The 14,175-nt window shown below is 36.7% G+C and overlaps 1 protein-coding gene across 2 annotated transcripts in view; it reads right to left on the minus strand.

Moving 5' to 3' along the window:
* PDE7A (phosphodiesterase 7A) overlaps nt 1-14,175 on the minus strand; it is a 117,942-nt gene that overhangs the window by 63,533 nt on the left and 40,234 nt on the right. The window contains exon 1 of one of the 2 annotated variants that reach the window (XM_044914224.1): nt 4,957-5,016. The exons of the other annotated variant lie outside the window; for it this stretch is intronic. Coding sequence (XP_044770159.1) covers nt 4,957-5,016 — 60 coding nt within the window. Of the gene's footprint in view, nt 1-4,956; nt 5,017-14,175 lie in introns of those variants that run through there. 2 annotated transcript variants of the gene reach the window in all.

Raw genomic sequence — 14,175 nt, forward strand, 5'->3', positions numbered from 1 at the left:
GCTCTGATCTCCAAAGACCTCCATGATCTGTCCCCCTACGCTGTCCTCACCACCATAACCCAGCCACACTGGACTCCTTGCTGTTCCTCAGCTGTACCATGGGTGCAGCCTTTATACTTCTTCCCTGTCCAGGATCAGTGCATCACTGTTCCTCCTTATCTCTTTGGTTCTAGATGAAATGTCATCTCTTCACTGAGGCATTCCAAGGCTACCATATCTAATGTCACCTGAAAGCCACCCTCTCCCACAGCCCTACCTTCCTGCTCTGTTATGGCACTTAGCTGGTGTTATCCTGTTCGCTCGTTCTAAAATAGAAGCTCCATAAGAGCAGGAACTGTGTGTCTTATTCACCACCGTAGCCCTGGCCCCTAAAACAGTAGCTTTTAGTAGATTCTAAATAAATATTTGGTAAACGAGTGACTGAGTAGGTTTATTGCAAATAAATTAGTGAATAGTTTATTAAGTTGATGAATAAACTCATGAATAACAGAACTGATACAAAGACAGATTTAAAAATCTAGAAGATGAAATTGACCAAACCTCCTATTAGAAAGGCCTTTCTAAGCGTTCTATAAAACACGTCTAGAAGTCATGAAAGATGGATCAACATGAGTTCAACAGATAGGACAATGGGTGAATTTCCCCCTACTCTATCTAAAAATGAAAGGAACAAAAAGTGCCTTACAAATCAGTGAGAAAATAATGAATAAGAGTGTAGAAAAACAGGTAGGACATAAACCCATACTATTCACAGGAAAAGAAACAATAAGCCCATAAACACAAGACAAGATGCTCAACTTCATTAACAAAAGAAATAAACATTAAAGAAATGAGATATTTTTATATATCAGATTAATGATCTTCTTCCCTCACAAAACTCTGGCATGAGATTTACATTCTTCAACATACACCTAGAAATCTCAAGGAAAAATGATCACTATAAAGAAATTTACTTTATTTAAAATCCTTATTTGAATGTAGTTTGCAAAATAACTCCCCAAATTATTGTTATTATCTCCTTAATGCTTATCATGTAAGAGACAAATGTCAATTAAACTTAATAATTTCATGTATCCTTACAAAAAACAAAAAAACAACAGTTCAGAAAACATAAAAGAAACAGAAGTTCAAACAAAAATAAAATTCTAATTTTCAACACCAGTTGTCTCCAGGGAGCCCGAGGGACACAGAGGTAGGAGGAGGACTTTTCAGTGTTTATCCCCTGAATTTTGTAGTATGTGTAGTTATTATCTATTCACAAAATAAACCAAATTAAAATTAAAAAGTAAAATGAGAATCTACTACAAAGAAATCTATAAAGAAAAGCATGATCTCAAATCCCAAGGGACTAAATCATACAGAATACGTTCCTGGCAGCATCACGCTTATAGTGTCTTCTACCAACAGAATCTCTCTCCTAAGGAAGCCTACTGCAGTGTAAACCAAAATAGTTTCAGGGTAAACTATTTATTTTGGAGCAAACAGCCACTGTAATCACTTGGTATTAAAAGGCACCTCTTGCACCTGCTGTTTGATCCCCTCTTATTAGATTACAGGCCTCCCCTTAATACCACCATAATAGAGGAAAACCTAGGAGCCTGGAGAGCATATATGTGGAAATAAATATTACTCTCAGCCAAGACATATTAGTGAAGCTAAAGATATCACTGTGTAATAGCCTGTCATGGTCAATACCTATCAACCTGCTAGTGTCCAATAACAACTTGGATAAATAGGTTATGAAAACGAATTATGACTTGCCATCTCTAACAGCCCTCTTTAAGAGAGTGATTGACCTTATTATTTTTTAAATGTAGAATGACTATTTACTAAAACAGCCATTAATTAGGAATGTAATATCTCATTTATCACTTCACATATTAAGGACTGAGAAAAACTAATATCAGCTCTCTGTTAAATAGTATAAATCAAAAACTTGTTAGTAAACATAATCTAGATTATAACTATGACATACTAAATTTATTTTAAGGTAATTCCTTTAGACTTATTTATAGAGACATTAATTTAAATATAAAAATGATAGGGTCTATATCAATCATAATAAAAACCTGGCAAAAGACTAGAATTTAATTTTAAATATATTAATATATTCAGTAAGTTGTACTTACTGAAGTACAACTTATTCAAGTTATTCTATTCATTACTAGTTTAAGTAAGTCTGGTCCACACATAACTTAGTTTAAAAGCTATATTAAGCGACAAGACATAACTCTTATAAAATAAATCCAAATGAGACAATGTTTTTTTTTTTAAAGGATGGACTTTTAAAATAGATCTATCTGAGCCTATCAACAAATATATCCCGAGTGATACTTCATTCATTTATCTCCTCACAGACCAAGATTAAAATGAATATTATTAAATTCTCTCACTAAACAATCATGGTAGAACAACCTAAAGTAACTCATTTTGGAAAAATACACTATAAATTATGAATTGTAACAATTTGATTTAAATGTTAGAATTAGTTACTTTAAACCAAAGTCATATGTGCTTTCTACGCCAACACTACAGCATAGACTTAACACATCTTTTTAAAGATCACCATCTTAAAAGCCAAATACTAGTAAAATCCTGTTTTTATTAAAAGAGTAGAACGAATTTAATAACAATCCTGTGTCGCAGTCAGTCACAAAACACTTTGTGCTATCATCATCCACATCCCCACCTCACCTCACCACTGAAGGGAAAGAACTCAGACGCCTCTACCCGTGACTCTTCTAATTTAGCCATCCTGGGAACAGCTTGAAAAGCAAACTGTATAGGTCAAAACATGGGCGTGGCTGAGCTAATCAGAAACTGACAGCAGCAGCGCGTAAACAAGTTAAACTGTAAGGTTCCAAAGGATCCACTGCCACGCTAACAGGACTTCTGAGTGCCCTGGGAGGACACTCACTCACCTTCAATCAGGATGAATCACTCTTCCACACAAGATCTCACTTACAAAGTGAGTGACAAAAGGTGTAAAAGTTGTTCCAATATTAGTTAATACGAAACTTTTAAAGACAAACGTTTTTAAAAACTGAGCAAAGATATTTTAAGTGCCATTGTTTTTATCTTGTTCAAGTTTTCCACTAAAATGATCTACTGTGCAAAAGCCTGTTTATTTCCCTTACATGGGAAAAGTAATAATACATTAACTAACACTTGCTGAACTCCTACTTTGTGTCAGAAAATGTTACAGGGTACTTTCATATAAAATCTCATTTAGCCCATACAAAGACCTTTATAAGATAGGTTTTGTTGGCCCCATTTGGTGGATTAGTAAACTGATGGTCAAAGGGCTTAACCACAGTAGTACTAAATAAATTTTTTGGTAACATTACCAAACAACAGTAACAGATTACAAAAGATGGCTGTGCAGCCAAAATTTTAAAAGCAGTTTTCTCTGATGTAGTAAAATGAGCTTTTTCAGAGTATATTCATCTTACACATGCTAAAGAAACATGCTGATGTTTGTCTATTAAAACATTGCATTGATCCACTGAACAGTATCCTTCCCTTCTTCCTGCCTATGAAAACAATATATTTTTCAAAAATATCGCAAACTTAAAATATTAACATTCTTTTTGTTTAAAAGCTTAATTTTGGGGGGAGCACCTGGGTGGCTCAGTCAGTTAAGCATCCGACTCTTGATTTTGGCTCGGGTAATGATCTCAGGTCTATGAGATCAAGCCCCATGTCTGGCTCCACGTTGGGCGTGGAGCCTGCTTGAGATTCTCTCTCTCCCTCTGCCCCTACCCACCACCGTGTCCCCCTTACCCCCTGCTCTTGCTCTCTCGCTCTCTCTCTTAAAAAAAATTTTTTTTGCTGGTTAGAAAAAAAGTAAAAAGTCTCTGAAAACATCCAAAACTCAATGAATTAATATTAACTTGACCTTCATTCAATAACCTGGTGAGCTAATCCTTTAAAAACAATGAGTAAATAGCTGTCAGTACAACAAAATTAATTCTTAACTTATAAAACACAAGGATTTTAAAAATTTGAGCACACTGTTTTTATTTAAGAGATTTCTTCAATCATATTCACTAAGAAATCAAGACTACTTCAATAAGGGACAATTATGTTTAAAACATTATGTGAAAAATTATGTACCAAGGATTAAAACCTTGCTTGAAAAAGAAACAAGTTTATGGAAGCTTTAGGTTCCTTTGCAAATACTGATGGCCTTATAAATTTTAAGTTAATATTCTTCAATTTCTTAAATACAGGAAGAAAAAAGCTGCATGATGGATGAAAGATATAATCATCTTTATACAAATATAGAAAAAATAATTTCACATAGTATCATCTTAAATATTTCCTACATTAGTTTTAGACTTTTTTCCAGATGGCAAATGGCTAGCATTCTAACCAGCATTTCTCAAGCCTGATACTCAGAATTAAAGTTCAAAAACAACAGATACATAATAATCTTACATTTTTTTCCAACATATTGTAAGTAAGGTATACATTCTGGTAGTAGCAAGACTTTAACAGAGAACATGATAGAGGGTAGTGTTTCGTTTTTAAAAGGTTCATAACTGTTTAGAAATTCTCAACAACTACACATTTAACATATAAGTAAATTCTTTATCTCCAAAAAGAATATTTAAAATATGTACACCAAAAGTATAAATTAATAATTATTTAATCTTAAAAGGTGTATTTCTTTAATCACAAACTTCTTTAAGGGAATGATACTGAGGGAAGCTACTTTGACACTGAGGAATGATACCCTAAAAAGCCTCTGAAAGGAGGAATCAGGTGGGAAAAGAATAAAAAGTCCACGCTTAACTACAATTAAGCTTTTCAGTTGACAGGTAAAACTCGAATAGCTCTCTTAATCAGAGAAATAAAAACTGAAGCCAAAGGAGAAACTCCTAGCAATTCTATTCCAACCAAATACATAAACTGATGATTAACGTCACAATCCTAAAAATAAAGATGGCCTACCTTAGAGGCGATCCACTTGAGAAGAACCACAGCCAGACACCAGATCAATGTAATTCCCATTGGATCAATCAAAAGCCCACTGCATAATCTCCCTCCTCTCCCAGCAGGCAATAAGCAAGGAAGACTTGTTACGAGTTTGATAATAACCAGCTGTCCCGAGGCAGAAGAGAGGGGACACCGACTGCCTGGAACCTCAAGCAGCTGCCTTCAAACCAGATCACCTGACTCCTCTGAGAATGCGCAGCCAGGCAGCCTTCCTCCTCAGCGCGTGCTTAAGGCCACAACCCCAGAGTTGGGGTAGAACAGCGTAAGTAATGTTGGAAGAGGAAAGGAAAAAAAAACTTAGTGAGGGCTGACCTAACAGACTCAGAAAATAGACACAAGAAGGTTCCAAGCGAGCCCCAAACACTTCTACAGCTTAATACTAACAGAGTGCTTTGACAGAACTTTCAAAAAATGTTTGGCAATACACAAAATTTCCTCATTTCTTTCACACAGACCACCTCCACAGGTATAATGTCCTGGCACTTAAAAATATGAATGCATTTTAGTCTATCTTTTCAACTTTTAACACTGAATGTGTTCAGCTTTTTATTTCTTTTAGGGCTAGGATTACTTTATGAATGTTAGAGCCATTCATAAATACCGTCTGCCCTATTTAACACTGTAATTCACTCATTTTAGATTTAAGGCCAGTCTAAAGGTGCATTTTCAGACAATTAAAAGTATATTATTTCTAAGTCCTAGTTGCCATCTAGCTTATATTACAATATTTTTGGTACACGTCACCTTCTTCTCTTAGTTGGTGAGTGAACTCTCTAATGGCAAAGTGTGCCTATATTCATCCACCTTCATGACCTCACAGCAGCCAGCAGGTTGCAGGCAGTACTGCTGAGAAAGTCTTTCATGAAACTTTCATTCAAGTATTCTGCAAGTATTTGTTAAGCTTCTACTATGTACCAGACCCTGTGCTAGATGCCAGGGGCACAATCCTCCAGTGAAAACAGAAATGGCTCCTGCCCTTGTGAAGCTTACAGTTTAGTCAGAGGCTACTTTAACCAAAGTCTACGAACATAAATATAAAAGTGCAACTGTAACAAACAAGTACAGTGAAGTGGGGATAAGAACTGCCAACACCGTCTGCATCTGACCTACTGCAGAGGAGCGGACTTCTTCCCACAGTTCCTGAAACGAAGGGGCAAGCACATGAAGAGGACAGGAAGAATGATCGGGGCAGACACGACAACGAACGATGGCCAAGCAGCTATGAAACAAAGCAAGGAAGGAAGAGACAGGAAGACCAGGGAAGGCTAGAAAGCAGGGCGAGTCAAAGTGGAGGCCGTGCGAAGGTGTTTTACCTTCATCCTAACAGCTAATCCCAACCTAAAGAACTTTCGCAGGTTCTGGTCAAGGACAGCTATGTGGGGTGGGAGCTAGACAGGCAGTTCAGTTGGCCACTGCAGAGGTCCAGGAGAGGGGTGAAGAGCCTGTGCGGAGTGCTAGAGATGAAGGGGGGTGCTGGCTGGAGAAATACTCGGGACATGACAGGTCTGTCACAGACTGCAGTCCATGACATGACAGAGGCATCGGCGTGGCAACAGTCCACAAAGGATGGTTCTAAAGTATTTGAAATAGCCCAACAGGTCAAATACTAATGTAATGCTATTTTCATGATCCAATCCTCAGTACAAAGAAGTTTATTTAAAAGAAAAGTTAATTCTAGACCTGTCAAAAAGCAGCATAAATTAAATTAGCAGATCTAAATCAAAATTTTCCTAAATTGAAACCGCTCATAACACATGGTCATAAATTTCTCACTCTACCTTATACATTATGTATATCTCTTCCTGCTACTGAAGCAACAAGCTGTAATGCAATCCTTGCACAAACGGAGAAGACTTTTTTGTCAGGAAACTAGGTGACAGGAGATTGTCAGGGTCTTTCATTATTCTCTGTATTCTAGTAGAGCTCCAGTAACCAAACTGAAGGAATGCCCAGGAAAAGGACCAAGCAGCAGAATGCGTATTAGCCCAAGTCTCAGGAGCAATACTGGTGGCCATGGGAGAGGGGCCGTGCGGCCTGGGCCAGGGGCTAACACGGGCTTGAGGTTGCTATCCGCTGCTCTAGCCCATGCTGCACACTCCGAATTAGCCCATTACCATGATGCTCAGCCCAGAAGGACTTCTCATTTTCACACTTCCTTTCCAATCAGCTGCTTAAGGAGTCAAATTCTGAGAAGCAAATATAAGATTGCTGTTTTTGGTATTTAAATATTTTTATAAAAGTCTTTTTGATTAAAGATGAGCTCAAGAATCTGCACTTTCATTTAGTCTAAAAAGGAAGGATTAATCAGGAAATAATCAGAATTGAGACAAAGAATTAAGGAAAAAAAGGACATAAGAAAGGCAGTCCTAAAAGTTCTCTCATTTAAGTGAATTTCTGTTGAATTTATTTCTATCACCTCAAAATTCTACTGGGTTTAGAGACAAGAGCCTGGGTTTATGTCACAGCTTTACTGCCAAGAGCTGAATGACCCTGGGCAAGTTACCACTTTGCTGGGCCTTCTTTTCCTCGCCTTCACGGGACTTAGATATAACATCTATACAAAAATACCTTGCTCATAGTAGGCTCTCAATAAATTTCAGCCAAATCAGAATTAAATATTTAAGACTTAAGAATGATACTGACCAAATCACTCCAGCTTCAACCCAACAATAGACTTCACTGAAATCACAATGGTCCGTAAAGGGAATTTACACTGTGCTTGCCTAGGGCCCTCAGAAATCTTTTCCGAGCCCTAGGAGAGTGAGGGTCTTGACTTTCATTTTTCACACTGGTGAACAGGTTGGCTCCCTAAAGTGGTTTCCCCAACATCTTCTTAAATTTATACTCTGACAGGGAAATACAGAGAAAATCAAGACACGATTCTCCCAGATTAGAAAATTCTCTATTTGAATAGAAATAGCTATTGAATTTATGCCTAAAAAACCCCATAGATCATTGCTAATGATGCATGCACATCACTCAAATCTTACAAAAATCTCAACAGTACACTTAACTTTCTTAATGCCATGGACCTAATAGCTTTAAATTTTTTTTCTTATTTTGAGATATGAAATATTTACCACTAATTATGTGTATCAGTTGCAAGGACTTCCTTTAATAATAAAAATATTTCAGTAAGATGAAATAAAAGCAAAAGCTGTTATCAAATTAGTACGAATACTCCTTTACATGATGTTTACTTCATAGAAAATTCTCCTAAAAATTAATCTTTCCAGATTGAATCATGTAACTTATTATTCCATAAAGAAAGAGCTGTGTCTTTTACACTAATAACAAATGTATCCTTTTACATTAATTTTTCTCACCTCCGCCTAGTGAAACATGGCAGAGTAACAAAAAAATCAGACTATACTAGTGGCGCCTGGGTGGCTCAGTCGTTAAGCGTCTGCCTTCAGCTCAGGTCATGATCCCAGGGTCCTGGGATCGAGCCCCACATCGGGCTCCCTGCTCAGTAGAGAGCCTGCTCCTCCCTCTCCCACTGCCTGCCCGCCGTTCCCCCTGCTTGTGCTCTCTCACTATCTCTGTCTCTGTGTCAAATAAATAAAAATAAATACAATCTTAAAAAAAAAAAAAACAGACTATACTAGAAAAATTAGTGCACAGAATACAACTAAACTTTCAAAAACAGAATTTGATACTTTAAGAAGAAAGTATAAAACTTTTTACCTTTCTGGGGCTAATAAAACTAATATCTGAAAATGAAAGTATTAAAAGCAGACCTCACTATTTTAAAACTGCGATCAATAGAAAGAAAAGACATGACTTTGATCATTGTGTTTTAGAGAAGTAATCCAAGTGCAAATTTTATTCCTGGGGCTCTTTGCCACCCACAGGACACCTGTCAATCTTGGCAATAGCCTTTAGCTATCCATAGAGAGACTCAGCATGTCCTTCCCTTGACCAAATTAGGCTAACCTCATCTGCATTGACATCAGTGTCTATAATTTTGGATTCTCATGGACGGAAATAGCCTATCCCAGAGTTCTTTATACAAATGTTGTGTCTGTGGAAAACTATAACCAAATTTATAATAGAAAAATGTGAACACTATAGTCAAAACCCTCCAATTGTGCTTTTATCATTTTGAATTCCAGCCAATTTTAATAGCAAGTAATAAAGCAAAGCAGGTTTTTTTGTTCATTTCTTTCACTAAAAGCCACGTATCAGGGCTTCTTATTCTTCAGGTGGTATAAATTTCAAGAGATATGAAACTGACAAAAAAAAATTAGCTTCGATAACAAAAAAAAATTTTTAAACTATGGTAACATGGGAATTTTACCAGTTAATACCTTTGTGTCATACTGATTTAGAGCTCTGAATTAAGTTTTTTGTTATATAGTATCTCAGTAGTTGATGACAGCAGGCATGTGATTAGTCCAGGTATGGAGGAAACAGTAAAAGCGCTCTGACACTTTACAAACATTCAAGCCTTCTGTTACAGACAACTATCTTATGACATTAAAAGAACTTAAGAGATTTGCTTATTGAACCACTGTTCATAATATATTAAAAATTATGGAAAAGTGGAAGTAGTCACAATTTTTAGAAGGAAAAAACAGTAGTGTAGATCTGTAGAGTGTGAACTTAAAAAAGGAGCATTCAGTGTGCATGCTGTAAGTGTAAAGCTACTAGCATATTATTAGACCAGGAGAATGTCACAAAGACTTAATTTCAGCAGAGCTGCACATGAAGTCTCTGGTGGCAACCTTAAACAAAACAGAACAATGTGAGCCCCATACTACAGTTAGGCAGATTCCTAGCTGGCTAAACCAACATACCCAGAGGTTAAATACTTGATACCAAACAAGTGGAAGAATTCTAGAGGTAACTAACAGAACTCTGCATCTGAACTTGTCTTGTTCCACACTTCACTTACTGGGGTGCAGATCAGACAAATGCATATCAAATCTGCATATAAAATGCAAAGGATAAACCAGCATGCTTAATTACAAATAACTTTAAAAAGGTCAGGATGTTTAATCTCGAAGGTAATAAGAGACAGTAATTAAAGGCACTGAAAGTCAGATAAGTATCCAGATCAAGGATGTTCCACTATTCCCAATACAGGCCACATTTATAAGACTCAGTTCAGTTCTGAATATCACCCTGGGAGATGCATACATACATGGCATTTTATTTTATTTATTTATTTATTTATTTTTAAAAGATTTTATTTATTTATTTGACAGAGAGAGCGAGAGAGCACAAGTAGGGGGAGCAGTAGAAGGAGAGGGAGAAGCAGGCTTCCCGCATAGCAAGGAGCCCGATGCGGGGCTCGATCCCAGGACCCTGGGATCATGACCTGAGCCAAAGGCAGATGCTTAACCATCTGAGTCACCCAGGCGCCCCCATACATGGCATTTTAAAATACAGATAAGAATAATATACACAAGAGATAATAGTATTATAACTGAGATGCTTTAGGCAAAGAAATAAAAAGAGGGACAGAACAGGTGTTAAACAGCTATGAGATAAAATAATCTAAGGGGTTTAGCTCTATTCTGTGAAATTACAGGAGGTGGAAATAAGACCAATGAGCAGTAAAGTTTGTGGAAAATAGAATTTGACTCAGTATTACCATCTAAGAACTTTCTACAATTTGAGCCATGTAATTTGAAAAGAGGTGCCTCAAACAAGCCTCTGTCAAGGAGGCTGTGGGACAGGCTAGAACAACTGACCTTCAAGTTCTCAGCCAATTCCAAAATTCCACAGTACTCTAACTAAATCAGAGACTGGAGTTCAGGAAGGCTAAGGTACTTGAAATTTGTATGGTAGAGTACCAGAGAGGAAATGTGTGAAGAAAATGGGCTCCAAAAGGCTGAAAGTGGGTCTCCTTGAGTCTTTGGCTAAATATTAAGCTAGTTATGTGTAGTATGAGATTCCATGAGGCCAGGAGAACAACCAGGGGAAGAACTACTACAGGGGAGCTGGGAGACACAAGCCCCCCAACCAACCACTGTAAAGAGCGCTCACAAAATTCCTGGGACATTCCACAGAGACCTCAGAAATGTCATACCTTAGGAGAAGGGCAAAACCAATCCATCAATGCAGAAAATTCTATTAAACAACACTGTTCTAGACCCACACTAACAAAGCTCATAATATGCCAAAAAGGATTAGGGGGATCAGAAAGTAACTAAATTACCTGCCAGATCAAAACTCAACACTCTTTTAAGAACGACAAATAAAATTACAAATTAAGAGAATAAACAAGAAAAGGTAACCCGATGCAAGGGGTAAAAACAGTCAATAAAAACAAACCCAGAAATGATCAAGATGATGGAATTAGTAGAAAAGAACTTCTAAAATCTTATTATAATATATACAAAGATTTAAAGGAAAACATACACAAACTGAAAAAAGAAATTCAAACTTTTAAAAAAAATGATTACTTATAGCTGATAAATACAATATCTAAATTGCAAAATTCACAGTTGAGCTTAACAGCAGACTAAACACTGTACAAAAAGAGATAAGTGGAAATTACCTAAACATCTTCCAAATTTGATAAGAACTACCAATCCAGATGTCAAAGAAGCTCAATTAACTTCAATTAGGAAAAACATAAAACAACACAACAAGGTACATGATAATAAAGTTGCTGAAAATCAACTGATACCAAAACCAGACAAAGACATTATAAGAAAAGGAAACCACAGATGCAACCCCTCATAAATATGGACACAAGAGTCTTTAAGAAAATATTAGAAAATCAAACCCAACAATATATAAAAAGGAAATACATTGTGACTAAGTGTAAATTATCCCAAGAATCCATAATTGGCTTAATGTTCCAAAAAACAATAAATGCAATTCAACATATTAACAGAAAAAATCAATCATTTCAACTGACAAAGAAAAAGCATTTAACAAAATCCAATGCCATTTATGATAAACACTCTTACTAAAATAGAAATAAATGAAAACTTCCTCACCCAATAAAGAAGATCTATGAAAAATCTACACCCATTATCATACTTAGCAACAAAAAACAATGCTTTTGCCCTTACATCATGAACAAGGCAAGGATGTCTGTTCTACCACTTTAACATAGTATCAAAAGCCAATGCATTAAGGCAAGAAAAAGAAGCATAAGGCATACAAATTGCAAAGGAAGAAGAAAATCTGTCTTCATTTGCAGGACAATCAGATTGTCTATGCAGAAAATCCTAAAGACTCTACATAAAAACTACTAGAACTAATATTTAGCGAAGTCAGCATACACAATACCAATAAACAAAATCAATTGTATTTCTATATACTAATGAAAAATGTTTGGAACATGAAATTTAAAAAATATTATTTCCAATAGCATCCATAAACATGAAATACTTAGGGAAAACCTTAATAGAATGCACGCAACAATATATAGTGAAAACTATAAAACATTTTTGAGAGAAGTTAAAAAAGAACTACATAAATGGAGAAATATACTATGTTGTTATGGGATTGAATTGTGTTCCCACAAGAGATATGTCGAAGTCCTAACCCTGGATACCTGTGAATGTGACCTTATTTGGAAAGAGGTTCTCTGCACAGGTAATTAAGATGAGGGCATACTGGGTTAGAGTAAATTCTGAATCCAATATAACTGTTCTTATAAGAAGAGAGAAATCTGGACACAGACACACAACCACACAGGGGAGAAAGCCATATAAAGACAGAGACTGGAGTAAAGCATCTACAAGCCAAGGAATGCCAAGGATTGCCAGCAATATCAATATCAGAAGCTAGGTGTAGAAAAGATTCTTCCCTAAAGCCCTAGAGAGAGCCCGGTCCTGCCAACACCTTAATCGCAGACTTCTAGCTTCCAGAACTGTGAGATAATAAATTTCTATCGTCTTAAACTACCCACTTTGTGATACTTTGTTATGGCAGCCCTAGGAAACTAATACAAAACCTGAGGTGCTTATGGAGAATGAATTTATCTTAGGGATTTGTGGAAAATGAAAATTCAAGGTGCATCAAGGGTTTCATAAAGGCCTTGAAAGAGAAGTATAGGCTAGAGAGAGGGATTTGGGAGTAATCCTCTATTAATCAAGACCATATAGTAAAATTACCAAATGAGAGAAGAGAAGATGGTTAAAACCAAATCTTAAGGCTCACAAGCAGGAGAGGACTGGGAGGGCAAAAAGCGAAAATTTACAAATGGTAACATTCAGATTAAATAGCACCACTCCCCAATCTGTTCCCCCCCACATATGCAAATAACATTCCTTTCCCTCTTATACCTCCGTTAACGTTAAAGCCAGTAAGAAACAGCTTTGAATACAGTACAAAAAGCAAGTGAAAAGAAAGCTATTGCTCAACAAATCTCAAACCAAATCCCCTTTTAAGACTTAAAGTTTCTTACAGACCTAGGCTAGAGAACGAATTTTTGGTTCAGCTCTCCCTAATCTAGGCTCCTTTAGTTCCTTTAGAAGATGAAAGCAAGACACGGCAGCTGATATTAAAACTTTTTCCTATGGTGAGTGCTGTGAATTGTGTAAGACTGTTGAATCACAGACCTGTACCTCTGAAACAAATAATACATTATATGTTAAAAAAAAAAAAAAAGAAGAAGATAGTAGGAAGGGAAAAATGAAGGGGGGGAATCGGAGGGGGAGATGAACCATGAGAGACGATGGACTCTAAGAAACAAACTTGAGGGTTCTAGAGGGGAGGGGCGTGGGGGGATGGGTTAGCCTGGTGATAGGCATTGAAGAGGGCACATTCTGTATGGAACACTGGGTGTTATACACAAACAATGAATCATGGAACACTACATCAAAAACAAATGATGAGGGTGACTGGGTGGCTCAGTCGTTAAGCGTCTGCCTTTGGCTCAGGTCATGATCCCAGGGTCCTGGGATGGAGCCCCGCTCCTGCTCAGTGGGGAGCCTGCTTCTCTTTCTCCCACTCCCCCTGCTTGTGTTACCTATCTCACTCTCTCTCTCTCTGTCAAATAAATAAATCTTAAAAAAAAAACAACAAAAACGAATGATATAATGTATGGTGATTAACATAACATAATAAAATTTTTAAAAAAAACAACAAAACTTTTTCCATCCAGTTCTGTAACTGACACTGATTTGGAAGAAGTCGTTGAGATAAACAGTGGCTAACTAAGACAAAACCCATGCTCCTATTATATTATTTACTAGGTGGAGTGAA

The sequence above is a fragment of the Neomonachus schauinslandi genome, chromosome 4 (genome assembly GCF_002201575.2).
Source record: "Neomonachus schauinslandi chromosome 4, ASM220157v2, whole genome shotgun sequence".
NCBI lineage: Eukaryota > Metazoa > Chordata > Mammalia > Carnivora > Phocidae > Neomonachus > Neomonachus schauinslandi.